Genomic DNA, 27,961 nt, shown 5'->3' with positions numbered 1-27,961 from the left:
TTTTATTAACAAGGCCAAAAATACATTAATAGTTATAAATATTCGTTAATAATTCTAAATAAATATTACTCGTATTAAGAATTAGAAGCTTATTCAAAATAGACGTGATTTCAGCTGCGAGAGTCAACTAGCGTCTAATGGTGCGCGACTCGTTTTTTTTTTTTTCCCTTAATACGATATGAACAAGGTAATATAAACAAAAAAAATAAATGAACCGCTTACACCTACTAGAAACAAACCAGAGACTTGGATAAAATGGATGGAATGGTTCTGCCATTTTCTCTGACTTCAAAACAGAAGTCACTAGTAAGCATGCGCAAATTGCTTAATTTTGTATTACTTCATATGTGCGCGTCAATTCGACACAAGAATTACACGTAGTACGAGTAACGATGTTAAATAAAAGCGAACAGCTTTTGATCAATATTGGTTGTATAATGGCGAATATCATACAGAGGGATTTCCCAGGAAATATAGTGGCATACTACGGTCTTTAAATGTAAAAGAAATCCCATATATTTGTATATATATTAGCTTCTATACCTTTAGACCTGTGCTCCTCATATCTTAGAGGCGTCGGTGGTGACTCGGCTCAAGGCAATGGCGGTCTTGGAACCCGATGGGCGACCCAAGTGCCTACTGATGAAATCCCCGGCTTTGACGAGCTTTGTGAGATCAATGTTCGTGTTCACTCCAAGTCCGTCGAGCATGTAAACAACGTCCTCCGTAGCAACATTCCCTGAAGCACCTTTTGCGTAAGGACAACCCCCCAAGCCCGCAACCGAGGAATCGATGATGCTGATCCCCATCTGATAACAAACAAAGCAAAAGTGATGAGAGTTCGATAAGTAATAAACTTTAACAAGTTAGGCCATTGATGACGTCACCTTTCTTGTTCTTAGATGAGTTTATATAAACGTCTTAAGGAGAGACTTACTTGGAGGGATATTAGAATATTTGGTAGAGACTGTCCGTAAGTGTCGTGGAAGTGAACCGCCAGCTTCTCAGCCGGAACGACAGCCATCACAGCCTCGAGCATGGGAACAACACTTCCTGAGACAGAAAATGAACAGAAGTTAGGCCCATCTGGTGACTCACAGGAACATTGAACAAGAAATAAAATGAAATAATACAAAAAATGCCGAGATTACAATTTCCAATGTATATTTAAGTTTATGATTTTGTCGTCTTTTTCAGATAATATGCAATGACTAGAGTTGAAGAAAATTACCAGGTGTTCCTACTCCAATAGTGTCACCGAGAGAAATTTCAAAGCAGCCCATATCATAGAGCTCTTTTGCTATGTACGCAACTCTCGATGGTTGAATTGCACCTTCCACGGGACACCCAATGACGCACGAGACATACCCTCGGACAGGAATTGAGAGCTCTTTCGCCGCACGAGTAACAGCGCGGTAGCGAATAAGACTTTCTTCAATGCTGCAATTGATGTTTGACTTTGAAAACGACTCAGAAGCAGAGGCAAAAATCGCTACTTCCTTGGCACCGGCTGCAATAGCAGCTTCAAAGCCCTGGTAGCAGATATAGCATGATAAAATTCTCCATCACGACAAGCTAAGTATTTGATTTTTGCAATTGATATTTTACCAACTTTTAAGTTAGGTGTTAAAACTGGCAATCTTGCACCATCCATGTTGCAGACCTCTTTCATTACATCCTTTGCATCAGCTAGCTATAAAAGATGAATAAAGTTATAATTAATTAGTAAATAAATAAAGTTATTATAGTTTTTTTTTTTTAAGGCAATAAAGTTATTATAGTTGCAGAGACCGATCCCAATAAAAGATGTATTTGTTAAACGAGTAGAAATTTTGGATTAATGTTAAGGAAATGAAATTACTGCTGTAAGATTAGAATGGCGACTAAAAGGAAATAGATGGAACCTAAATTCTTAGTTCCTATGATGTATTCAAACAGAACCACTTGACTTCTTTGCTATCCTACAAAAACAAGCCTGTGTTCTTCTCGTTGAAAAATAAATATAAAAAATAAAAATAAAAACAAAAAAAAAACCATTATTTTCATCACCAGTAGCTTATCACCATCTTCAATTCTATGGCCATGTAATCAAAATATGAACCACAACAGTTTGTCACCTAAAAAGAAGAAACTATTTCCGTTCTTTGGAAATAAATAGCAAAACAATTTTATCAACTCAATCAATAAGTCCTTTTTAGAATTAAAAAAATGAACAAAAGAAAATATTCCTAAAGAACTTATTGGCACCATCCAGGTTGCATTTCAATAATCTTATCCATACAGTAAATCCAGACGAGCATAATATTTACGAGTAAAAAAAATTCATGCCACAAGTGTCGTGATTAAAAGTTCAACTTATTAAATGATATTTAAATATTACCTGAGGAACCCATTTTGGTGATACAAAACTAGTAGCCTCAACAACAGACAATCCAGAAGAGACTAGTTTTTGAATCAGCTTAATCTTCACAGATGTAGGGACAACATTCTTCTCATTTTGTAGCCCATCTCTTGGACCAACTTCGACTATCTTCACAAATTTCGGTATATTCTTGAGAAACAGCTACATTAAAAAATCAGATCAGAAAGGAAACTTTAAATACAAAAACAAACCAAATTTGTGATGTGCAAGTGTAAAAGATGAATACACAGACACAGAAAGTACAGGTAATTATGAATTGTTAAGCATATTGTACCGATGATATCTTGACCATGAATAATATTTCATAGTCAAACTGCACTGTCACATAAAATTTGAAGCAAATTAATCACCTTGTTTGCAGTACCCTGTTTGTCTTTGTCACCAAACTTAGGGCTGTTTTGATGGTCAGAAGAATACCATGACGAGCACCGATTTCCAAGTATAACTTGATTCCTACATCCGTTTGTAGTTCTTCGGTTCGAGGAGTCTCCCTTTCGAAACTCTCTACTGTGCGTTACCCACGGAAAACTCTCTGATTCAGACTCTTCGTAGTTGTCACTATAAAAGAACAAATACTGCATATTATATAATCAATTCAAAATAGTACGCGAGTCAAATTACTAAAATGAACTCATCTAATAGTTACTAAATATTAGAAATTGCCACATTCATGCAGTGACATCAAATACAGTTACAATTTCCACAATTTCATGTGTCCAGGTGGTCGTAGAACACTTTCTTCCAATTATGTTTTAAAAATGAGTTTAACAATGAGAATCTAAAACAAAAGAAAAATACAAGTGAAGTTTGCAATCGACCCCAATCAACACCAGGAATTTGATAAAAAGAAGTAACCAAAAAAAATAAACTTAGGAAAGTCTTCCGTACCTGCAGCTGTTGGATGTGCTACAAGTTCTTCCTTCAATCCAGCAGTTTCCCATGTTAATGTTATCCTCTCTCGGCCTACAAGCACCAGAAGAGAATCTCTGGATTCTATCCATAGTGCTCATGCTCGGCAACTTATCAAAACCAAGTGGCTCTTGCAAGCTCGACATGATGGAAGGAAGATGCGAAAAACCTGAAACGAAGAAAACGAGAAGAGGCAAGTTCTCTGTGAGTTATGAATTTCGAAGAATAAATCTACAGCAATTAATAACAATCCTTTAAGAAACTATGAGCTTTTTAGGGGAAACAAAATCTTTTCCTCACTTCCTTGTTTGCATATAATGACAAAGTGCGGGAACAAGGGTGAAAAATCAAAATTCACGCTCTCCCTTTTTTTCTGTGTCTCTAACCTCCCGCATTTCTCTCCTTGCTCAATTTGCAATTATATTGGTTCAAATTGTTCTGAAGTACTGAGCACAAGAAAACATATTTATTTTCTTCTCTGATGTTTTCTAAAAAAACAAACGGACTTTTATTGATGACAAGGCAAACAGCCTGTGAATACACTCTCCGATGTTTCTTTCTCCCAACATTTTCTTCACTTTTTTTATTTAACTAACAAAATCCTATCTCGAAACATTATATTTTTCACCACATAATCCATTTCAGCACAAGCTTAATAATAATTTGTCGTGAGTGGAGTAGCATAAACTCACAAAGCTCAGTTGACAGCTCAAGAATCAAGTGCAAGGTGTCAAACTTGCTAAATTTTTAAGTGAATACAGACAAAAAGAGAACATTCAACAAAATTTTCTACAGGCATGCTGATTTTTTCAGAAATAGGTGCATAATCATGACAAAGCAAAACCATGAAAGATGGGAATGAATTTAATTTGACAAACATGATAAAAACATAAAATCACCACACAGGGATTAAGCACTGATCCTGCCCCATCTTGCTCAAACTATACACCTATACGTCATATTCACAGCGAGCTATATTTTTTTTTTTTTATCAGCCTTCGAACCTACGATAAACTCACTCTATAGATTTCATTATACCAAGAATACTTTTTCTGTCATAAATTTCATATAATGCCTACAACTTCTGCTAAAAACAGAACCTTAATTGTAGACTTCACTGTTTATATTGGACAACCAGTCCATTTAGAATCATTCTGGTCGAATTCTGTTAACATAACTAGATCTTTGTTTCCCTAGAATTAGATCGAAGCAACTGATTCAACAACCAAACTAAATTTTATTGACAATCATTCCAAATCGCTTCCTTCTGTTCTGTGCACCATAAAAACCTCACAATAGCTTGTACTTCCTCTTTCTCACCCATGCCGAATTAACTGTACTGTTAGCTAACTACGTTTTTGTATGATCAACTGTAAATCGCTGACAATATAATCACTTTGAGGGTAAAAATCTTCAAGTTTAGAATGATTATAAAAATAAATAACTATATAAACAAAAGCGAAGTTATGACAATCATCAAAAGCTGAATCCGGAGAAAGTAATTAATTGTGAATTTTACTACACAATGCCAATTTCCACTTTAAAAAAGTATTCCAAATCCCGCACTTCTTTTTTTTTTCTGCCGGTAAATTCAAACATTTTACGATCACAAAACCCGCAGCCAGAAAAACACGATACAAGAACCGGAAAACGTAAAATTAAATACGAAATGCACTTGAATTCAGTCACAATTCAGACGATTCAAATAAAAGTCCTGAGATTTTAAAAGAACACCAAATCAAACAAAATGACAAACACCATAATGCAGACAAAAAAAAAGCCAAATAAAAAAAGGAAATGTGAAGAGAACCGACCTGTAGTTCAGTCTTTAATTCTCAGAATAGAGGAAATCCCACAATTTCGGGATTGAGAGAATATGAAGCTTTAAGGGGGAAAAAAAATGGAAAATTGACGGAGAAAGACGAGCAGGTAAGTAAACGTGAGCGAACGAAAAGGTTTCAGCGTGGTTGGTGGAATTTTAAACGCGCACGAATAAATTAATTGACTGAGAGGAAATATAATTATTTTCTCGACTGTGTTGCGAACGTTTGGTGTTTGTTATTGGTTATCAGTTTTAAATATTCATTTAAAGATTTAAAGTTGTGTATAACACTTTAACTTATAAATTTTGATGATGTTGCTGACATTTTTTTTTTTTTTTTTTGGAAGAAGAAGAAGAGGCGTGAGTGAATTTGAAGGCTGAGAGTATGTTGTGTGGTCACTTTCTCTCTCTAGACTGGTGAGTGGACTGGTGACTAACTCTGAATCTCACGCGGGATAAAAGGAGAGAGAAGGGTTGGAGAAAACGGATGGTTGGTATATTTCAGTTGGAGGTTGGTCATTTTTCTTGCCAAGTACTTTTTTTGTTAATTGTTTCTGCTCTTCTACGGCATCTATATTCTATATATTTCGTGGACCACTATTTTTGTTTACGTATGCATCGTCAAGGTTTAAAATGCCGTTTTCGTTGCCGTTTCGAGGCTCCTGATTTACGGAAAGTCGTCATACCGATGGAAAATCGAACGGAAAATGTGGAAAATGGCAAGTGAAATGTCATTTTCCATGGAAAACCGACGTACCGATGGAAAACCGAACGGAAAAAATGTGGTAAAATATATTATAAATATATACATACATATATTTTTCAATTTTTAAACATCTATAAAGAAAATACATTATGTATATAATCTTTTTTAATAGAAAATTGTATATATATAATATTTTATAAATGTGTGTTATTAATAATATTTAATATATATAATTTATAAATGTGTGATATTATCTATTAGAATTATCTCATATAGTATGTGTGATATTATATATAATAGAATTGAATACTATATATAATTTTTAAATGTGTGATATTATATATTAGACTATGTGTGATATTATCCATTAATTGTGGACTTGAATAAGGAATTAAATGGATATGACCCATTTGCAACAAAAATTAAGGACCCAGTTGCAACAAAAAAGTTAATTTTGGGTCAGAAGTGAAGCTTAGGGAAAAAGTTGAGGACTTAAATGAGCAATTAACCAACTCTTGGTTATTACGTTTGTTTTCTTCTTCTTCTTCGTGCGTCATCTGCTGCAGAAAAAAAAAAAAAAAAAAAAAAAAAAAAAAAAAAAACCAGAGTTTCGTTTATTTTTTTTTCTTTTCCTGGGAATGTCGGCGACTTTCCACGACACGTTGATGGTTTTATACAGGGAGATGAACGACATTGACCGGCAGAGACCAAGCGAAAACGACATGCCGTTTCTTGGAAAACTGAACGACAAATTAGAAGGAAACGACACAATTGCTTGTCGCCGGCCGTTAACCCTCCGAAATGGAATTTCCAGGCGACTTTCCAGGATTTTCGCCGGCATTTTGAACCATGGTATCCATATTCAAATTTCAAGGGTATTGTTGAGGTACTTTGATTTTTTTTTAAGCGTCATGGTTGTATTTCAATATATTTTAGTATAACTCTAACATTTCGTTGCTGCAAGTTCACAATGGCTGAGTTTTCTCTTATGCAATCGAGTGTGTTCTTTTTGTTCTTTCTTCTTAATTTTCCCTATGTTTTATTGTTTCTTGATTTTTTACATTACCACGAATAGAACTCTTGTTTCAATATGATTGTGATTGAGGCAGAGGGTGAGGACTGCGGGATTCGACGAGACCGGTTGCAGTCTTCTCGACATATGACTAAGGTGAGGACAGCGGGATCTGACGAAGCCGAGGCGGAGGGCTGAGGCGGAGGAATGCGGGATCCAACGAGAAGGATGAGGTACGAGAAATTTTTGTTCTTTTATTTTCTAGGTTTTGTTGGTTTTCAAAATTAAATTGACGATATTTTAATTTGATTTCGATTTTGTATCTTTGTGTGTGTTTGTGTCGGTGTTTGTTATGTTATCTACAATAGATTACTGACCGGAGTATAGCAGTTTGTGACGATGAGCACTGTTGAGGAAGTTGAGAAGGCTGTGGATTTGAAGATTTGAGTCTCTCTAGAGAGTTTTCGCTTCGTTTGAATCAGCTGTAAATATTTGTAAATAGTTCCAATAAGTTGTAAATAGTTGTATATGATTGTGGAAATATTGTTCATTTTGCAATAAATCCATTAGGAAAATAGCCAACTTAAACGTTTGACATTGCTAAATAGCCAATGTTTGGTAAATCTTAGGTAAATAGCCACTTACAAAACCTTGGCTATTTAGCAATGTCAAACATTTAAGTTGGCTATTTTCCTAATTTAATGTTAATATATCGTAAATAGTCAATAGATTCAAATATTAACTACAAAAATGTTCGTAAAATACAAGCTAATAATTGTAAATAGTCGTTAACATGCAATAATAAAAATCAATAACCGTAAATAGTAGTTAATATTTAACGTCAAATTATCTCAGAATGTTATAAAATCGTTTCAAATAATTATATGAAAAATAAAATAACCCTTTAATAAACATAATAACTGAATACTCAATTGAATCCTTAAATTATGGAAAAAAAAATCTACTGATAATGTGTGCGGTGGATTTTGTTTATATGTTTATCACAATTACTAACTAATACTCATATTAAAGTTTGTTTAATTTTAAATTTGGGGAATTTTTTACCGGGAAGGTTTGCAGTCAATTTACGCATGTATTTACATGGACGTGGTCATTTATCTAAAATTAACGAAATTTTTGCTATATAATAATGTGGAGTTTTTATTTTGTATGGCGTTATAATATCAGAAAAAATTGGATGAAATATTTTTTTTGTTCAAATATATAGTGCTATTTACTATTTATTATTTTTACAAAAAATTAGCAAAATAGCCAACTCAAATGTTGGGAATTGCTAAATAGCTAAGGTTTTGTAAATATTAAGTAAATAGCCACTCGAATGACGTGGTATAACTACAAATACAGTTTTCCAGTGCGGATGACTTTTGGGTGCGACTTTTCGCACCTAAAAGTCGCACCAAAAAAGACTTTCGAGTGCGAAAAGTCGCACCTAAAAGACATTGAAGCAACTAAAAAATTCGCTGATTTTTTTAAATTTGGGTGCGAAAAGTCGCACCCAAAAGTTAGTCAAAATTTTTGGGGGCAATGCCACGTCGAAAAAAGTGGGGAAAAATTATGCCGCTCAAATTTTTTGACTTTTGGGTACGACTAGTCAAGACGTAAAATTGTAAAATTTTTACATTCTTACATTTGTTAGAATACGTAAAATTGTGTAAATAATGCAAAGGGTTTGAGTATTTACCTGAGAACAGCTCAAAATCGTAGACATTGAAGGTCAAAACTTTACCCCTAATATTGAAGAGGAGTTCAGTAGGGTCGTCTGAATGTGTTTGCGATAATACTAAGAGATGTATTAACTTTTTTGGGTAAGTGGTTCCTTGTAAGTATTGGAACCTTCCGAAGGGGCCTTGGTTGAACAAATATTTTTGGAATTCTGTTGTCAGTCTCCTCTTCAGTAAATACATGATGTCAAATTGGGAGTGTGCAATTATTCTCTGTTGCGTATCCCAATTGCTCTTTGGTATTATGAGTTCGCCGAACTGAAATAACCATATACAGTTGTATTTAAATGTAGTAAATAATTTTACGATTTTTTGTTATATATTTAGTCTTACAATTACCTTGGGCTCAGTTGGGGTAGTTTGTGAGCCTTTGTCGGTTGTCTCTCTTCGGGATCGAGCCATTTTTCTTGATCGCAAGGTTGGTCTCTACGGTATACAATTTTGAACCATTACTGTAAATAAAACCGAGACAAAAATTATTCAAACAAATAATAAACGTGTAAATAATGACCTCTTTTTCAGAAAAAGGCGTTATTGTGAGCGCCTTGTTTTTTACAGCAGTTGTTCCGGTGCGACGAATGTCGCACCCAATGCCTCAAATGTCGCACCTAAAGGTTTATTAGGTGCGACAATGTCGCACCGGATAACCCGTCGCAGAAGGTATTGGGTGCGACATGTCGCACCTAATAAGTACCCCATTAGGTGCGACACTTCCAGGTCCGACTTATCGCACCTAATGCCCAAGTTATTTTCCTGCCAAATTTTATAGTATTGGCGGGTAAATGCATATCGGGTGCGACATGTCGCACCTGAAAGTTTCCGCGCCATGGTATTCGGTGCGACAATGTCGCACCGAATATGTTTGTTTAATTAAAAAAAAATACAAAATTAATAAAAGTAAATTAACAAAATAAAAATGAATTACATAATTCTAAATGAATTAAAAATAAAAATTCAAATAATATTAATTAAACAAAATTCTAAATGAATTAGAAATAATATTCTGAAAATAGAATTCTTAATTAAAAATACAAATTCTTTCCAAAAAACGAAAAAAATGAATTCCTATTTTTTTTTCTTATAAAACTTATCGATAGTAGAATTTCATCTACCGAATAAGTTGTCAGAACTTCGAGAACCGCTTCCGCGTCCTCGTCCACCGCTGCCTGACGCGCTGCCGCTCGTTCCGCCGCTTCCGTAAGGACGGTCTCGCAAGTAATCCATAGAACCCGGCGTGGAACCTGGCGTCTGCTGATCCGTCCCACCTGGTTGCGATGCAGGCGGAGGTTGAGGAGTCGTGGGAGGCTGGTTGTGCTGCTGGCTGAGGAAGGCGATCTGTTGCCGCATCAGTTGCAGCTCGGCTTGTTGGGCATCCATCTGAGCTCGCATCTCGGCAACCAATGGATCGGTCTGAGATGACGAACTTGACGAGCCTCCATCTAGCGTTTGGGCAACACCCAACGATGACCTTGGGATCGAAGGCCCTAAACCGACTTCCCAGTCTCTGCGCACTCCCAAAACATCGCGCATCGCGTACATCTCCGCATCTTCTTGGGAGATCACGATGTTTTGCTCCTCCGCGTGCCGCAAAATATCTATCGTCTGGGCGGTGACTTGATCCTTCAAAATAAAACCACAAAAAACTTATCAGATAAGAAGAAATAAAGTAATTAAATATAGTAAATAAAAAAAATTAACTTACGTATTGCGTCTTCGCGAAGTCCGTCGTCCACGATCCCTTAGCGTCCTAGTGTTTTTCTAACCATATCGCTAAAGCCGAGCCTATACTCTCATCTTCTCTTCGCTGTAATTTTTCAACATTAAAATATGAATCACATATATATTACATATTAATTTTAAGAGACTTACGTTCCTCGAGCGATGACCAAAAAAACTAAGCGAGCCTTGCCTCGCCTTCGTCTTCTTCATCTTCGAATTTTCTCGGTTGCGGAGAGATTTCGCCTGCAAGACATAAATACGTGAAGTTTAATTTTAAGAAATTCGAATAATCATCGGAAGTTCAACTCATACCTTATGCTCTGGCGAGTCGAACGCCTCTATTGCTTTCAACCAGGCTTCCTGGTTGTAGCCATCGGGAGTTTCATTTTTAGCGAGATCCTTACTCCCGCAAAATGTCTTGAAGAAGAGCTGCGACAACCTCGACTTCTGGCCACGACGCATCCTCTTCGCATCGCGAATGATAGCCATATCAATCTCGTTGCGAATAGGATCTGCAGGCACAAGCTCGCCACTCTCGGGATGTGCATAAACGAAGTTATACTCGTTATGAATCGAGTTCATAAGAGCCGCCACACTCTGCGCAGGCACATGATTCCAGTCTGGGAGGTCGAGTGGAATCGTACTCTTGATCAGGTTTCCTAATCGGTTTTGGAACGTCCCGATCAACAGATTTTGCTCCCTGACGTCTTGGTAGAACGCCTGCGCATTCTGATCGTAGCGAACTGTGTTCGCTCCAGGGGTCCCAACACGAGCTCTCGCAGAAACGACGCCAGTCGTTGGTCCCCGCTTCTTCCTCGGCATCTGCGGGGGGTCACGCTCTCCTCCTGATGGGTCCTGACCTGAAGTAGACATCCTGCAAAATGAATTGTAGTTAGTATTTTTAATTACTATGTAATTACTATTCGACGACTACGGTTATTACATGGTGTTAGTCATTCATCGTTGTCACTCGATGTAATGTTAGTATCGACATCAATATCGTCTCCCTCAAAAATGGCAAGCGCCTCATCTTCTTCATCCACTTCTTCATCATCTTCAACGACATTAACAAGCTCGGCCGTAGCAGTTTCGTGTCGATGATTAAGACGGTCGATATTTGACAATTCTATTGTCAATGGAATCGATGCTGAAGTGGTCGGATCAACTTCAGGAATGTCCCATATCCCACGTTGATTGCATTCCTGAACGATTTCCCATCCTAATAATTCATTCTTACAAAATGAATTCTAACGATTCAGTTTTATCCCCCAATTTCCCGTCTCATTCAGAAGAATGTCAAATCCAAGTAGGGACTGGATTACCGAGAACAATCGGTTGAGTTTGCAATATAAAACAGGGGTTAACGAGTTTATCCGCGTTGCAAGCAGACTCCCGAATGAAAACGGTCATTATCGTTGTCCTTGTAAGTCTTGCAATAACGTGAGATGTCTGGACATCGGGGTCGTAAAGAATCACCTTTTGAACAAGGGGTTTACTCCGGGATACACCGAATGGTATCATCACGGCGAACGTCAAATGGTAGAAGATGCCAGCGAGACTAACCAAAGAGGAGTCGGTGGATTGCACGATGCTCTCCATGATATAATGGATCACGAGGACTTCGATGATTTTACGGATCCGACTCCGAGTGAAGTGCGTGCAGATGAGCAAGTGGAAGATTTGTTCGCTGAGTTGGAAGCAGAATTGTACCCTGGGTGCAAAGAGTTTTCGTCTTTGTCGTTCTTGGTTTCGTTGATGCACATCAAAGTCACGAACCATTGGACGAACAAGTCGTTTACAGAATTGTTGCAGCTCTTGAGGAAGTCTCACCCAATTGGTAATCGAATTCCGGAAAAACACTACGAGGCAAAGGCGAAGCTGAAACGTTTCGGCATGGGATACGATATGATTGACGCGTGCATCAACAATTGTGTGTTATTTCGAAAAGATCTCGAGAAAGCTGAAGTGTGCCCAATTTGCAATGAGAGCAGATGGAAGCCAACGGGGAAGAATGTATCACAAAAGATATTACGATACTTTCCCTTGAAAGATCGATTGAAGCGATTGTACGCTTCTCGACACACGTCGCTTGAGATGCAGTGGCATGAACGAGATCGCGTCAAAGAAGAAGGCGTTTTGCGACATCCGGCAGATGGTTCGACGTGGAACTTTACGCGTTGTCTACGGGATCTATGCAAATTGCTCATCAGTATCCGAGTTGCTTTGTGAATGGCGTGAAGTTCATCACTCGTCGTCGTGATAACCAACGAATCACCCAGAATAGCGGTGTTTGTGTGCCCCTGAACGACTTCAACTTTTACGGTCGAATGGAAGACGTAATCGTGCTGAACTATACACATAATTGTCGTGTCGTACTGTTCAAATGCATATGGTATGGTGACAAGTACAATGCAGGACGTATAGTGCACGTTGATAAGACCACCGGAGCAACGAGTTCGTATACCGCCAAATAGTGGTTTACAGAAGAGCCGTTTATACTCGCGACTCAAGCGAAACAAGTGTTTTAAAAATTGAGAGTGAATCGTTAATATTTGAAATTTAGAGTGAATTATTATGAAATTGAGAGTGATGAATTGTTAGGAAATTGATAGTGGATCGTTAATATTTGAAAGATTCGAGAGCGAATTTGTAAGAATGAAAGAGAAATTGTGATTGACATGTATTAATTTTGAAAAGTGGTTAGAATTCGTTAATATATACAAATTCACTACTGATTTCATTAACGAGTTAACCAATTTCGACAAATTAGTTAATTCGTTAAAATATATTATCAAAAGAGTTAATTTTCTTGACAAATACGTTTTATTCTACCGAAAATTCGGCAGAGTTTCCCCTAAAATATTGACTAACCAAAATCTGCAATTAAAAAAAAAACACATATATAACCAACCAAGACTATCTTATTAACATACTAAATACTAAATTGAACCTTCGTAGCTCCATTGCAATAAATTTTCAATAAGTTTAAATTAAATTAAATATGTTACTAATTCATTTTAAAATATATTCATATATATTATTAATTAATCTAACTAAAAAAGTATTAAATTAATTAATTAACCAAATTTTCAACGAATTGCAATCAACTTAAACAAATCATGTTACAATTACATTAAATTACACTAAACACGTTACTAATTAATTTAATATATTACTTTTAACTTAATTAATCTAATCTAACGTCTTAACATCTAATCAAAGTTATATTTTCATATATATTACTAATTAATCTATATGAAATAATCTAAAAATATTAAATAATCTATAAATATTAATAATTACAAATAACTACTAACGTTTTTCCGAGGCGACGACGGGGCTGCGGCGACGGCTGGGCCGAGGGTGGGCCGGGGGCTTGGCCGAGGGCTGTTGTGCGTTCGCCGGGGGCTGGGCCGAGGGTGGGCCGGGGGCTCGGTTTTCGTTCTCGGTGTACGAGGTGAGGACTAGTTCGCCGGAAGATGTTCGGGTGGGTCGGGCCTGGTCGGAGAGAGACAGAGTGAGATTGACGGAGAGAGAGTGAGACAGAGAGAGAGAGAGAGAGAGAGAGAGAGTGAGGCGTACCTGGAGGACGGCGAGCTTCACGGCGCCGGGGAATGGAGGCGGGGCTGGTCGCGCCGGAGACGAGCGTCGGGCTGGAGGCGGGGCTGGTCGCCCGGGGACGAGCGTCGGGCTGGAGGCGGGGCTGGTCGCGCCGGGGACGAGCGTCGGGCGCTGGAGGCGGGGCTGGTCGCGCCGGGGACGAGCGTCGGGCTGGAGGCGGGGCTGGTCGCGCCGGGGAATGGAGAGAGAGCTTCACGCGTGGCGGGCTGGAGGCGGGGCTGGTCGCGCCGGGGACGAGCGTCGGAGAGAGAGAGAGAGAGTTAGAGAGAGAAGAGAGAGTTAGAGAGTGAGAGAGGCGGTTTGGGCGAAGAAGAAGACGTTCGGGTATTTAACATACCCTAAACCTATTAGGTGCGACACAGTCGCACCTAATAGTCATAAGTGTCGCACCTAATATGACTATTAGGTGCGACACTGTCGCACCCAATGTGAAATTCCAGAACCCAAAATATTCGGGGGGAATTTTTGACCGTTTTAAATTTTTTTAACCCATTAGGTGCGACACGAGTCGCACCCAATGGTATTAGGTGCGACATATGTCGCACCCAATAGTATCCGGTGCGACAATTGCAGCGACAAAGTCGCACCGGATAGCCATAATCATCAGCGAAATTTTTAGGCGCTTGGAAGACTATCGGGTGCGACATGTCGCACCTAATATGTTCTTAGGTGCGACATGTCGCACCTAATACCCTTCCGCACCTAATATGTTAATTTGTAGTAGTGTCGGCCGGAGGCGGCAAAGGCTCGTCCGAGCCAGATCAACGCCCACAGGAGGCGGTTGACGAGAGCGTAGGGGAGGGAGCCGATGTTCTCGGAGTCCGGAGGGAGGCCGTGGTCGGCGTTCCGGAAGGGGGTCGCGACGAGCCTCACGGCGGTGGTTGGCGGGAGAGACGATCGGAGCTTAGTTACAGGTGGCCCGACTCTCACTGTCAATTTTTTTTTTAACAGTGAAGATTTTCGAATGTCAGATTTTGGAAAAATGTAGGGGTACAGATGATTTATTTACATTTATTTCCATTCGAATTACTTAAATGTGGAGAATGAGATAATTTCCAGTAGTTTACGTTTATTATCTGTGTCGACAGGTTCCCAACAGTAACGTCGGTTTTGGTGAAGCCGTTCTAGATTAGCGCACCACGTGATTAATGATATCTTTGATAAAATATTTTGTTGAGATTTGTTAGAGGTTAAAAACTACGTATAACAATTTTGAAATTGTTGTTATTTTATATTATTATTGCCTATTATTTAATATAATTATATTCATTATTTCCATTTGATTAAGTAAAAGGGCAAATTAATCTACTAATTATTGACACCTAAGCACGTTGGCTATTTCCCTAAAAATTATGAAACATATGCTAAAAACAAAATCTATAGTTTCAAACTGGCTATTTTGCTACAGTGCCCTTTTTTTTTAATATTATCGGCATTGACGATGGTGTGGGAAAAAATTTGGGCATTTTAGTAAACTTAGATGTGTAATTAAAAACTGCTGGCTACTTAATATTTACAAAACTTTAGCTATTTAACAATTCCTAACGTTTGAGTTTGCTATTTTCCTAAATTACCTTTATTTTTATATTATTTAATATATCTAAAAACAATATAGTCGGTATATTCATCGACATTTAAATAATCTTCTTTTTTTTTTCTTTCTTTTTTTGAGCATCAAAACGACAGAATATTTTTTTGAAACCTTGTGAAGACTCAGAAGTATGGAAACCTGTTGAGAAGAGCTAGTATATATAATGAAAACACAAACAGGTGTTTTGAAACTTTTGATTGGCAGAGATATATACAGCGTATTAGGATGGGAATAGAAGACGAAGACGACATAGTTTGCTTAGACCTGTCTTTCTTCCTCAATGACAAGTAATTTTCGTTTTCACTTGCTTTGTTTCACGAATATATTTTTCTTCAAGATATTTTAGAGTAACGAATTTTTTTTTTTTTTATGCTTCACAGTTACCAGCTGACCACATTCACATTTGGGTCTGAAGAGATTAAGCTTCTTTGTCTCCAATCCGCTTCGAGTAAGTTTCTTTCTCAATTTTCTAATTGCCGTCGTAGATATATATAGGTTGTATGCTCTAAATTTCTCGTATTTGTGTAAACAAACTTTGTTGTGAATACGATTAATTTATTTTTTTGAAATCTGGATAGCTTATGTTGTGAATCACAAGTCACTGATCCTTTTATATATGAGCTCCGTAAAACAAAACTCGTTCTTAGGAGTTTAATAGAAGAACCCCCAAATCATAAAAAATAAATAAAAATAAAAAACAGAAATATGTTTATTTTGGCATTCTGTATGCAGTATTGGCTTCTTTGATAATTATTTATTTATTTTTTGTGTGCAATTTTCTTGACATAATGGGACTAACCACTGCTCATACAGCTGATTTCGATCTGACCGGGCAATTGGTATGGCCCGGAGCAATGATTTTAAATGATTACCTCTCGAAGAACGCTGATTTGCTGAAGGGATGTTCTGTTCTTGAGTTAGGTTCTGGTGTGGGTAAGTGACAAATCTAGAGAAATTATCTCTGATTAATGAAAGTCGGAACTTCATGTTTAGGGATTTATGGAGAAATTTTGGTTGAATTGTATGTGGCCGTTTAATCACTGTCCTAACTTTAAATTAAAATAAAAATGCTGTATTGTTTTCTCTTAATCTTTTTTGGACCTCTCGCCATAATTGTTTGAGAGTGCTTTTTTTTTTTTTTTTTTTTTTTTTATATATATATTCACAGGTATTACCGGAATACTTTGCAGCAGATTTTGCCGTGAAGTTGTGTTGACAGACCACAATGATGAAGTACTTAAGGCAAGGTCATGGAATAGTAGTTTATTACTAGAGAAATCTGATATATATGCTCTCTGTCGTTTACTCTTCTTCTGACTACTGATTATGTACCTCAGATCCTGAAAAAAAACACTGAGTTGCACGAATCTCTTGAGAAGCCGAGCTCTGTTGCTGGTGAGCTCAAGTGTAATTCAACACCAGATATTATAATTACCGCAATGGGTTTCTTTTTTTCATTGTAAAAACTCTTGTTTTTTTGTGTGTAGATTTTGAGGTTGAAAAACTCGAGTGGGGTAATTCTGAGCACATATGTGGCATCTTGGAAAAGCGCCCTCAAGGATTTGATATTATTCTGGGAGCAGACATTTATATCCAACTACATAGACTGTTTATTTCTCTTCGTATTTTTTTATGTGCTCATTTTTTAGGGGTTCTGTGGTAGAAGTAATCGGAGTTTCCTAAAAAAAATTATCTTGAACAATTGACCAACATCAAAATTTATTTGCCACCATTTTCCTTAGCGATTCTGTTCCGAAAATCACATCAATTCTGCTCCGAAAATCACATCGATTCATGCTTCAATAGGATAAAGAATAATGGAGCGTTGTTATACATTGCAAGGGCTGCTTTAATGCCTATATGATAATTAGGCGTAGAAAGCAATGTGTTTATCAGCAGATCAATCTAGTTCATCACTTTCAAAGTGAACCTTGACAATTGCAAGCTTTCAGCAGTGCAGTGTTCCATTGCTGTTTGACACGGTGGAAAAACTTCTCCGAGTCAGAGAGCAAGCTCAGTGCAAATTCATACTAGCCTATGTTTCTCGTGCTAAAGTGTAAGAAGCAATTCATTTCTCGTGCTCTTTCTTTGATAATACACAGCTTTAGAGATTCAAAGTTGTATATAATTACAGGATTTGTGCTATTTCTTGAAAGTTTGAAAGTAGTAAAAAAAAATTATGGTCACTTGGATGAGGATTTTGTTTGGTGAGAAATTAGGAAGTCTCGCTTGTTGATTTTCTTATCCTTAGTTGATCTCTAAGATTTCTTGGACACTTTATAGATTAATATTATTTTTAAATTAGTAATCCAACTACTCAAATGATTATTAGCCCATTAGATTCCAAAATGCATCTTATTCAAATCTTTCTGCAACCTCGAAGGTGGCTATTGCTGAGCTATGATTTTCTTCAAACTATAATATTATTTTCACTTAACAAGTTCATATTCATCTTCTTGAATAGCATGGATTTGATGGTAATCAGTGAAGCCGAGAAGCACGACCTGAAGATAAACGAAGTGCCCGGGACTCGGCGTGTTGTAAGCAATCTTGAAGGACTTATCTTCGAGGTGACCCTCTAGGCATACTTTTGAGCAAGAATAAATACACTTTGCTACCGTGTTCTAAAGTTTTCGGAGACTAAGAATAGGATTTTTATTTCCGTTTTGAAGAAGATTCAGTTCTGGGCCACGGCCCTGGTTGCCATGAGGAAAATTGTCGGCTCATTGCTGATTCTTTAGTTGGTAAATGATTGGACAGGCTTTGCATTTGGACTCTTGTTTGATTAAAAATGTTGTAGTATTTTTTCAGGATAAAAAAAATAGTGTTGAATTTAATACGGTGATCTTTCCTTTGAGTTATTTTATTTGTAAGTTTTCACAAGCAGTTAGATATTGCGACACGCAATGAAATTTTTAGTCGGATTTGATAAACCACTCTAGTTAATTACAATATCTCCTAATTTGATACTTTAACTAGTATAATGATAATGAGCACCTAAAACAAATTTTATAGACATACAAACTTTGCAGAGTTCAACAAACTTATTGATGTAGTGAAATTGGTTCAAGAGATCATAGTTTTATCCAAAGTTTGAGTCACTCTTTTTTATCAAAAAATAAAAATAAATGTTAAATAAAAATAGAAATCATATGCCTTTAAAAAATAAAAATAAATACAAAAAAAACGAATATAATTTTATAAAATTATAAACTATTCCTTAATCAGCCGTTCATCTTCTCTAATGGAGATTATTAACTAATAGCACTATTTTTTTAGTAGCCGTTTCATCCTCTCTAATGGGTACCACTCTCTAATCGTCTTCTCCAACTTCAAAATTCTTGAGAAAGAAATCAAGGTTTCAATTTTAAACTCAACAGGTTGAAGAAATCCATATAACACTTGTAATTTAATCTCAAATATCTTACTTTATGGAAGATTTCTCTTACTACGTAAGTAGTTAGGACGTAGGAGTTTAGATTCGTAAAAAAATGTAATACATGTATGATTTAAAATTATATTTACTGAAATTTTCGCATTAGAACGAATATGAACATGTCAACTATTCTGGGAAATTTACAATTGACTCGGTTGAACCAATTGACTTCGTCGATCTGGTCGACTCGGTCGATCCTATATTAATAGTACTCATATAATCATTAAACTTAGTTAATTATAACTTGTTTTAATCACAAATCTCTTACTTTATGGAAGATTTCTCTTACTACGTAAATAGTTAGGACGTACGAGTTTAGATTCGTAAAAAATGTAATACATGTATGATTTAAAATTATATTTACTGAAATTTTCGCATTAGAACGAATATGAACATGTCAACTATTCTGGGAAATTTACAATTGACTCGGTTGAACCAATTGACTTCGTCCATCTGGTCGACTCGGTCGATCCCATATTAATAGTACTCATATAATCATTAAACTTAGTTAATTATAAAATAACATATGATAATCTATAATTTATCATGTGAAGCCATTAAATATCAGTGTGATAATTTTAAATATAAAATATAGTTTGAGCGACTAACCTAACCGAATTATAGTCAATTAGTTGACATACACAGTCTTTATGGTCAAACTAGTCGTCAATTGACAACTTGATAAGAGTCGTCCTAGTTGTCTAGTTCAATATTAAACAGCTATTTAGTGGTGTAACTAGTTGGCTTAGTCGAATTAAGAAACTACTAGTAATTTCTTATAGTCAAACTTTATTAATCATAACTTGATTTATTTATTAAATTTCAATTCCGTAAATCATTCTAATATCCTATAACAGTTATTAATACAACTTCGACGATGATGTTTGAAAAACATTTGATAGTTTATTTATATTATTGAAGTTCAATTTTATAAACAATTATAATTTACTATAGCAATTAGTAATATAACATAGTCGTGACACATTTAATGTTGATATAACTTTAATGATGATGAGTCAAGTCATTAAGCATATCTGATATCTCAACTAACATATTATAATCTATAATTTATCATGTAAAGTCATTAAACCGCGAAGAGGAAAAGAACAACTTTAAGAAAATGCGAAAATGATAGAATACATCGATTACCGACGCCAAAAACGAAACGACATTGTCAAATTTCACCCGTAACTATGATTAAAAAGACAAAACCGGAGAAATTGAACGAGAAAAACTCTGTCGGTCTGAGTTTGAAAAGAAAATTTTTAGAAAATAATATAAAATAAGGTCGGGACAGATATGTATATGAGTACGCACCTCAAATCTCTCCTAGAATCTAGAAACCCGAACGAGATTTTAAATATAAAATATAGGTTGAGCGTCTAACCTAACCAAATTATGGTCAACTACTTGACATAAACAGTCTTTCTGGTTGAACTAATCGTCAATTGACAGCTGGATGAGAGTCGTCGTCCTAGTTTTCTAGTACGATGTTAGACAACTATTTAGTAGTTTGACTAGTTAGCTTAGTCGAATTGAGAAACTACTAGTAAGTCTTTATATCCAAACTTAATTAATCATAATTTGATTTAATTATTAAAGTTCAATTTTGCAAACCATTCTACGATCCTATAGCAATTATTAATATAACTTCAACGATAATGTTTGAAAAACATTTCATAGTTTATTTATGTTATTGAAGTATAATTTTGCAAGTAATTATAATTTACTATAATAAATAATAATAATTCATAGTCGTGACACATTTAACATTGATGTAACTTTAATGATGATGAGCCAAGCTCATTAGGCATATTTAATTTTTCAATTAACATATTATAATCTATAATTTATCATGTAAAGTCATTAAATATTGGTGTGATCATCTTAAAAGAAATTTATTTAGCTTGAGCGACTAGCTAATTAGATTATAGTCGACTAGTTGACATACACAATCTTTTTGGTCGAATTAGTTGTCAATGGACAACTGGATGAGAGTCGTCCTAGTTGTCTTGTTCAATATTAGACAACTGTTTAGTAATTGAACTAGTTGTCTTAGTCGAATAAAAAAAAACTATTAGTAAGTCTCTATAGTCAAACCTAATTAAGCATCGAAGTATTTACTTATCGGAAAATTTGAGAGAAGAAATCGCAAACCGATGATCAAGCTTCGAAATTCGGAAGGCATTAATTGAGAAGGTTCGATCGACATCGGAGTCGTAAACTAGTCCGGGAGGGGTTAAGCGTTCAAGGCGACGTTTCATGGTCACTTCAAGAAATTTTGACTTTGCAGGACAGTAATTTTATCACGTAAAGACTTTGCGCCACAAGCATTGCGTGACATGTTGACTAAAAAACTTTGCGTGACAGAATTTGATTTTTTTGTGATAGATCATTCCGTCACGCAAAGCAATTATTTTTTATTTCGCAAAAACGTCTCCGTGTCCGTCATTCACACCTTCCTCTCCACCACCGGCAGTAAGTGCTTCAACCATGAGTCCGGATCCAAACAATTATTCTCCGTCTTCTATTATGCTTAATCCCTCACACAGAGAGAGAGAGAGAGAGAGAGAGAGAGAGAGAGAGAGAGAGAGAGAGAGAGAGAGAGAGAGAGACGATAGTGTCGGAAAAAGAAAGGGGTACTTTAGTCTTTTTGTGTGTTTTATAATTAAAATATAATAAATTTAATTGAAAAATAAAATGAGTTTTATAACTAAGTCTATACACAGAGAAGGTCGTTGATACAAAAAAATCCGCGAAATCATGTACTTGGGCTAAGCCCATTGGCGATTACCGCTTGATCTTGGATTTCTTCAGTTCAGGTTGTTCCAGCTCGTCGTCACTGGATGGAGTCACCTCCGACGACCACCACCACCGCACAATTCCCAGCTATAGCCTCAATCTGATCCACGATATCTAGTCAGTACTTTTCATCTGATAATTCTTTTTTCGTTTCTCTTCGATCGCCGATTAATTTGTCTAATTGTTTTGGTCTTCATCGATTATTTTTTAGGTGACTCGCAGCATCTTGAAGTATTTTCGTTTCCTCTCTTACATCGCAGGCTGTGCTCAAAGAGAGATGGGAAAAATAGCCGTCGCAGCGATTGTGAGCCTGTGGGTTGTTCCAATCTCAATACTCTTTAATCGCATTGTGCCTCAACCTTACATGGTAATCCCATATCTTGTCCATTCTTTGAATTTTGCGGATAAACCAAAAACCAAGGCTGTATTGTATTTGAAATTTTGTGTAGGATGAGATATTTCACATACCTCAAGCTCAAGAGTACTGCAAATCTAATTTCAGAAGCTGGGATCCCATGATTACTACTCCTCCTGGCTTGTGAGTCTCTTTCTCTATCTTATTTTCTTTGATAATTGTGGTGACTGTAATTGACTGGCTTTTGTATTATCACGTCCTGTATTAGGTATGGACTAAATTTTATGGAGTCAAATTTAGAAGTGAATCAATCTTATTTATATGATTTTTTCCTTTCTTTTCTTTCTGAGAAGTTCACCGATGTATTATTCCGTAGTTTTAGCGTCAAGAATCCTCTCAGGATTAGAGTACTGTGAATGAGCTTTCAAGTACCTTATACAGATCCTCATGGAATTGGTTTAAATAGGAAGAGAAGCCGTTTAACCGTCACTAGACAAAGTTCACAAGTCGGGGCTTGAGTGCTGAATAATTTATTTCATATTATCGCTTAAAACCTCTTGTTGGGGGATAATGTTGTGCTGAGAATGACCATATCTGATGCGGGTTAAATTCCCTTAAATTACGATCAATAATTTGAACCACGGTTTTCGTTAAGGAATTTGAATATACATTTTAAAATATTTTGCAGGTACTATCTTTCACTAGCCCACATTGCTTTTTTGTTTCCAGGCATGTTGCTGTCGAGATCTTCTTCTTCCACTTTTCTCGATGCATGCTCTGTTGGCGTACTCCGATCCACAAATGGTATTTTGGCAGTTGTTTGCAGCGTAATCGTGCACGGGATAATCACACACTTGAGACCAGCTCTCGATGATAAAAAGGCAACGCTCTACACGGTTGTCCTGGCGATGTACCCTCTGCATTGGTTCTTCACGTTTCTATATTATACGGATGTTGCATCACTCACTGCGGTGCTTGCTATGTATCTTGCTTGTTTGAAGAAGAGTTACTGGTTAAGCGCATTGGTAAATGAACTGCCTCTAATCTTTAGTATACCGTGATGAGTTTTCATCTTACGCTCATGTATATACATTTCTTTTGCTTTTCCACAGCTTGGTGCTTTGGCAGTTTCCATTCGTCAGACAAATATTATTTGGTTGCTTTTTGTTGCAAGTAGCGATGTTATAAATATAGCTTTAGCTCAGCAGAGAATTGATTTAGACTTTCAGAGTTCTAGTACCTTTGTTGCCAAGAACGATCAGCATACTTTAAAAGATGGTATCCCTTCAGGCTCGAACTTGAGAAAGCGGAAGAATAAAGGCATAGTAGAAACTAGAGTATCTTCGAAATCCGCTGGCAGCACCTCTTTGGAAATTCCCATGCCAGGTTTGATTTCATAGGTTTAAAATGCTCCAATCGAACAAGACGAACTAAAAAAGTTCTAGTGGGCATAGGAGATTGATTTATTAACTACTTATAGCCTGCAATATCAGCTTGTGATGTTTGGTTTCCTTGTTTATGCTGTTTATTGGAAATTTCGGTTTATTGATGTCAGGTTTGGTTGATGAGATTTTGATCGTTACTAATACGATTTTGCGTATGAAGAAGAAGCTTTTTATCTCTTTTGCGCCGTATATTTTAGTTGTCGTTGCTTTTGTTGGTTTTGTCTGTTGGAACGGAAGTGTAGTTCTTGGTAACTCTTAATTCTTAATCTCCTTATTTCTTTTCCATATTGGCATTTGGGCACAGTCGAGCCTTTCCGTTGTTAACTCTGCGTTAGAAACGCAGGTGCCAAAGAAGCTCATGCAGTTTCTCCGCATTTCGCGCAGATCTTGTATTTCGGCCTATTTTCAGCTCTTTTGATGGCTCCGTTGTATTTCACTTTTGGTCAAGTAATGGGTTTCTTGCGTTCCTTCCGGAAAAACATGCCGAAGAGTTTTGTCCAATCACTTTTGGCACTAATTGCTGGCATTTTATCAGTTCACTATTTCAGGTCTGCAGTTTTCCCCATTTTAACGAAGTTTATTATATGTTTGTAGTAACTATCTATTTGATAGCAATTTTCTTGAATTATTGCTGAATGCAAGTTCTTGCTTCTAATTTGAGAGGATGAAGATGATATATCAGTCTCATTCCATTATCTTAATATACTGTGAACCCAGGTAAAAATGCTCATGAGTTTCCCTTGCATTGTTTGATTTGATTTGCAGTATAGCTCATCCATATCTTCTTGCCGATAACCGCCACTATCCCTTCTACTTGTGGCGTAAGGTGATCAACGCTCACCGCTCGACCAAATATCTCTTGGTCCCACTCTATGTTTACTCGTGGATTTCCATGTCCACAAGGCTGGGTTAGTTTTCATTATTTAATCAGTCTATGTGGGTTCGTGATTGTCCAAACTCTATGTATATATTTGTTTTTGTTTTTTTTTTCCTGGTAGGCAAAGTTCAGAGGACTAAGATATGGGTTTTGGGATATTTCTTGGCCACTGCTTTGGTTCTGATTCCCGCTCCGCTGATTGAGTTCAGGTACTATACCGTCCCATTCTTTCTGCTGGCCTTGCATTCTCACGATGACAATATCAAGAGCTGGTTTCTCATGGGCTCTTTGTATTTGGCTCTCAACGTCTTTACTGTCATCATGTTTTTGTACCGCCCGTTTCACTGGGACCATGAGCATGGGACCCAAAGGTTTATATGGTAAACATGAATGTGTTTTTCTTATAATTGCATGAAGACAGGAAAAACTTTTTCTTATAATCAACTCTAATATCATTTTCGCAGCTAACTTAAAGATATTTTAGGATGATTGATTTGTATTCTAGGTTAAAGTTTATACAATACAATACTTGCAGTTGCCTTACAATTGCGTACTAAAATCCCAAATTTATATTTATTTATTGGTTTTCACGTTTGCTCCCCCAACGAATCGCAAAACTTTCTTGCTTGATCGAATACTAGCATCGATATTGAGTTATTATAGTGTGTTGATTATTATTATTATTATTATTATACATCTAGTAATTTACATTTTAAAATAAATGGCATGCTTTATATTAAAATTGATGCTCCCTCCAATGATTTTCGAATAGTAATTCACGTAAAAAGAGTAGTATTGACGAAAAATAAATCAATAAAAAGGAAAGGAATAAAACAAACCATTTTGTAGAAATACTCTTCAAAAGAAGATTATTTCATGGCTCGGTTATACGCACTCTCACACCATCGTCAATGACACATTGAAGATTCCCTAGCACTGGGAATGTTGAACAAAAATATAACCGTATCGTCAATATTTTTGTGAGAGAATCTCGTCGCTCTCATTGAGTTTGACTTAAAAGACGTATTTAATGGTAGAATCCCTAACTTGAACATCTAAAGTCCAAAGCGTAGCAAGACTACGGATTACTTGCTTTTTCAATCACGAAGTAAGCCCTCTGTTTAACTGTACGTAGACGCAACGTGTCTTTATATTGTAGAAATTACAAGCTCACCCTAATTATATATACAAAGATACACACACATCCATACACAGATATATATCTTGGGTTGACAAAATAAGATAATTGATAAGAAGGCACGCATTTATGGTTGAGAGCTTGCATTAATTAGCGTACGTGACATAGTTCGATTACAATATGTGGCCTACTTGTGTATACGTAATTGTAACGGAGGTATACCATTCAAATATGTTGACTACGGATATTCGTTTCTAAACAGTGATGTATGATATATTGACTTCGAAAATATTAGAGAATGTGGTGTTCGAAAAAAATTGTGATAATCAAACAAATAGAAGCTTAGAAAACACTATTCGTAAACCATACAGAGAAAATAGACAACTTCTCGTAATATATTTTTAACCTTAGTCGAATAATCAATTTTTTTGTGATGAAATTGAATATTGGATTATATATTATCCTATGTCGACGATGCTCTTAATATTTGATGATTTTGTAATGTTGATATGATATATTGAGTCGTAATTTGATATACTGATTTAAACATGACCAAATATTGAACACAATTATATATAAATTTAATTAAACATATATAAATTTATGTATAATAAAACATCAAATTATATCTAACCTTCAAACACGATTAGTATATAGTCAAATTCAATTTTGATATATAATTTATGATGTATAATTTATTGCCACACGATTACGACAAAAAGCACTAATAATTTCCCACCCTTAACAAGAAGGACCACGTCTTTCGAGTATTGTAAGGACTTAAATTGATCTTATCACTTTTTCATCGATATAATTCATTTAAATAACAGTGTATTAGAGCCTCAACTTTTTGGGACACGATAGTTCTTTTTTATTTATTTAATTATTATTTCTTATAGTATATATTTTTGAGGTTATAATTTTTTTCTGAGCTTTAATTATCACAAAATTGTTGGATCTTTAATCCAATATGTTGGATCCTTAATCCAACGTTGGACTTATATGTTAAATAATTATGTGTTGTGAACTGTCAATAAAGATGGTCCGTTAAAAATGATCTAATTTGGTGTACGGTTATTGGACTTTAATGTATCTAACAGGTTGTTGGCCTTTAATGTGTAGAGTCATTATGAGCTTCTATTTCAGTGATGAGTTGAAATAGGAAGCCCACTAGGGTAACCTAGAGTTTCTCTATAAATACGGCTGGTCCCCAGGTCACACGTAATATTCTTGTCATTCCTGATATCCCGTCGTCAGAGTGAGCCAGAGAGAACTGAAGGGACTCTCAAAGAAATACGTGTTGATCTGGAAGACCAACCGTCATGGATTCATCAGGTACGCTTCCGCTATTTAGTTTATGATTCTCCAATGTTCAACATGATCAGGTCGTGGAATTAGGTGATGGATTTCACCCGTGATATTCGGATATAACAATTGGTATCAGAGCCTATCATGTTTGAATTTTTGGAGAAATTCGGAATTATTATTCGTAAGTTTTCTTCTCCTCATATATATATTATTATATATATATAAAGCAAAACCCCCGGATTTCACTGTTATATATATATTATTATTTATATTATTATATAAATCGGGGGGGGGGGGGGGGGGGGGGGGGGGGGGGGGGGGGGTTTAAAGAATGCCACTCTTTTCCGTGACAATATACAATAATGATAAACATATCTGACAAAATCTTATAAATTTAAAAAAAAAAAAAATACAAAGGCTGCCATTGAATGTATCCGAACTTCTCCCGAAAAAATTACATTGAATGCCACTCTTTCCCATGACAGTGTGCAATAGTGATAAAAATAGCTGACAAAATCTTATAAATTCTTTAAAAAAAAATACAAAGGCTGCCATTGAATGTGTCCGGACTTCTCCCGAAGTGTCTTCTACTGAATGAGCCTAGATAGTTCTGGATACTTTATCTGTAATATAAATACAAACAATAGCTTCATCATCGATGAGAAAATTTATTGGTCACACAAATAAAAAGAAACATCACTTCAGAGGTAGTTTCATTCCAATGACCTATTCAGATTATTTATCAAAGAAACTTTGGCCAAAATGTCAAATGATTGTAGATCTATATAGTTTAAATATATATATATATATATGTTAAAATATTCTTATTTTTTAAACTCTAATTAAATATTTTTTTTTCTGCATACCACAAATTAAGTGAAACTACATTTATCTTTTAAATCTTTTCAACTATAATCTCATATGATTATATTCCCGCTGCAAAGCGCGGGTACAATACTTGTATATATATATACATATATATGTATATATATATGTATATAGTTTAATTCGGAATAAGGCTATCGGTCTCTCTGCTATTATCAGCTTTAGGATTCT

The 27,961-nt window shown here is 36.0% G+C and overlaps 3 protein-coding genes and 1 long non-coding RNA gene across 10 annotated transcripts; 3 read left to right on the top strand and 1 right to left on the bottom strand.

Annotated features, from left to right (window-relative positions):
- Window positions 1-346: 346 nt before the first annotated feature.
- LOC149380908 (Aldolase superfamily protein) lies at window positions 347-5,575 on the bottom strand. Its single transcript, XM_089630527.1, has 8 exons — window positions 5,146-5,575; window positions 3,311-3,500; window positions 2,773-2,980; window positions 2,381-2,563; window positions 1,613-1,693; window positions 1,232-1,532; window positions 938-1,053; window positions 347-809 (listed from the first exon to the last, which is right to left on the bottom strand). Exons 2-8 carry the CDS (start codon window positions 3,475-3,477, stop codon window positions 561-563), a joined length of 1,305 nt encoding a protein of 434 aa, XP_089486653.1. The 5' UTR covers window positions 3,478-3,500; window positions 5,146-5,575; the 3' UTR covers window positions 347-560.
- Window positions 5,576-6,712: 1,137 nt separating this feature from the next.
- Window positions 6,713-7,359, top strand: LOC149380907 (uncharacterized). Its single transcript, XR_016302041.1, has 3 exons — window positions 6,713-6,745; window positions 6,969-7,104; window positions 7,240-7,359. It is a non-coding gene; the product is annotated as an uncharacterized LOC149380907 (long non-coding RNA).
- Window positions 7,360-15,607: 8,248 nt separating this feature from the next.
- On the top strand, window positions 15,608-18,405 carry LOC149380906 (Putative methyltransferase family protein). Of its 2 annotated transcripts, none has more exons than XM_089630528.1 (8): window positions 15,608-15,831; window positions 15,925-15,992; window positions 16,358-16,477; window positions 16,713-16,786; window positions 16,882-16,951; window positions 17,032-17,133; window positions 17,489-17,600; window positions 18,009-18,405. In XM_089630528.1, exons 1-8 carry the CDS (start codon window positions 15,770-15,772, stop codon window positions 18,124-18,126), a joined length of 726 nt encoding a protein of 241 aa, XP_089486654.1. In that variant the 5' UTR covers window positions 15,608-15,769; the 3' UTR covers window positions 18,127-18,405. The 2 variants fall into 2 exon arrangements, with proteins under 2 accessions (XP_089486654.1, XP_089486655.1); XM_089630529.1 differs by having other exon boundaries at window positions 15,609-15,831; window positions 16,882-16,939.
- Window positions 18,406-21,707: 3,302 nt separating this feature from the next.
- On the top strand, window positions 21,708-25,049 carry ALG10 (DIE2/ALG10 family). 6 transcript variants are annotated; one of them, XM_089629700.1, is made up of 9 exons: window positions 21,708-21,899; window positions 22,043-22,149; window positions 22,232-22,320; window positions 22,826-23,162; window positions 23,250-23,523; window positions 23,693-23,830; window positions 23,926-24,130; window positions 24,348-24,490; window positions 24,581-25,049. In XM_089629700.1, the coding sequence occupies exons 2-9, from the start codon at window positions 22,060-22,062 to the stop codon at window positions 24,841-24,843; spliced, it is 1,539 nt and encodes a 512-aa protein (XP_089485826.1). In that variant the 5' UTR covers window positions 21,708-21,899; window positions 22,043-22,059; the 3' UTR covers window positions 24,844-25,049. The 6 variants fall into 6 exon arrangements, with proteins under 6 accessions (XP_089485826.1, XP_089485830.1, XP_089485829.1 ...); XM_089629704.1 differs by having other exon boundaries at window positions 21,994-22,149; window positions 24,348-24,408; window positions 24,669-25,049; XM_089629703.1 differs by having other exon boundaries at window positions 21,994-22,149; window positions 24,348-24,408.
- Window positions 25,050-27,961: the final 2,912 nt, after the last annotated feature.

Source organism: Urtica dioica, chromosome 11, assembly GCF_054948205.1.
Source record: "Urtica dioica subsp. dioica isolate 48M chromosome 11, U.dioica_male_clone48M_v1_H2, whole genome shotgun sequence".
NCBI lineage: Eukaryota > Viridiplantae > Streptophyta > Magnoliopsida > Rosales > Urticaceae > Urtica > Urtica dioica.
The sequence above is the reverse complement of the archived record's forward strand: the minus strand, read 5'-3'. Positions and strand labels throughout refer to the sequence as shown.

Excerpts from the sequence above, each read along its gene's own strand:
- LOC149380908 (XM_089630527.1), bottom strand. The coding sequence starts at position 3,477 with ATGTCGAGCTTGCAAGAGCCACTTGGTTTTGATAAGTTGCCGAGCATG. Across the intron at positions 1,694-2,380 it reads CACCAAAATGGGTTCCTCAG|CTAGCTGATGCAAAGGATGT; the intron begins GTAATATTTAAA and ends CATCTTTTATAG. Across the intron at positions 1,054-1,231 it reads TATTGGAGTAGGAACACCTG|GAAGTGTTGTTCCCATGCTC; the intron begins GTAATTTTCTTC and ends TTTCTGTCTCAG.
- LOC149380906 (XM_089630528.1), top strand. The coding sequence starts at position 15,770 with ATGGGAATAGAAGACGAAGACGACATAGTTTGCTTAGACCTGTCTTTC. Across the intron at positions 15,832-15,924 it reads TCTTTCTTCCTCAATGACAA|TTACCAGCTGACCACATTCA; the intron begins GTAATTTTCGTT and ends TATGCTTCACAG. Across the intron at positions 16,952-17,031 it reads TGTTGCTGGTGAGCTCAAGT|ATTTTGAGGTTGAAAAACTC; the intron begins GTAATTCAACAC and ends TTTTGTGTGTAG.
- ALG10 (XM_089629700.1), top strand. The coding sequence starts at position 22,060 with ATGGGAAAAATAGCCGTCGCAGCGATTGTGAGCCTGTGGGTTGTTCCA. Across the intron at positions 22,321-22,825 it reads ATTACTACTCCTCCTGGCTT|GTACTATCTTTCACTAGCCC; the intron begins GTGAGTCTCTTT and ends AATATTTTGCAG. Across the intron at positions 24,131-24,347 it reads TTATCAGTTCACTATTTCAG|TATAGCTCATCCATATCTTC; the intron begins GTCTGCAGTTTT and ends TTTGATTTGCAG.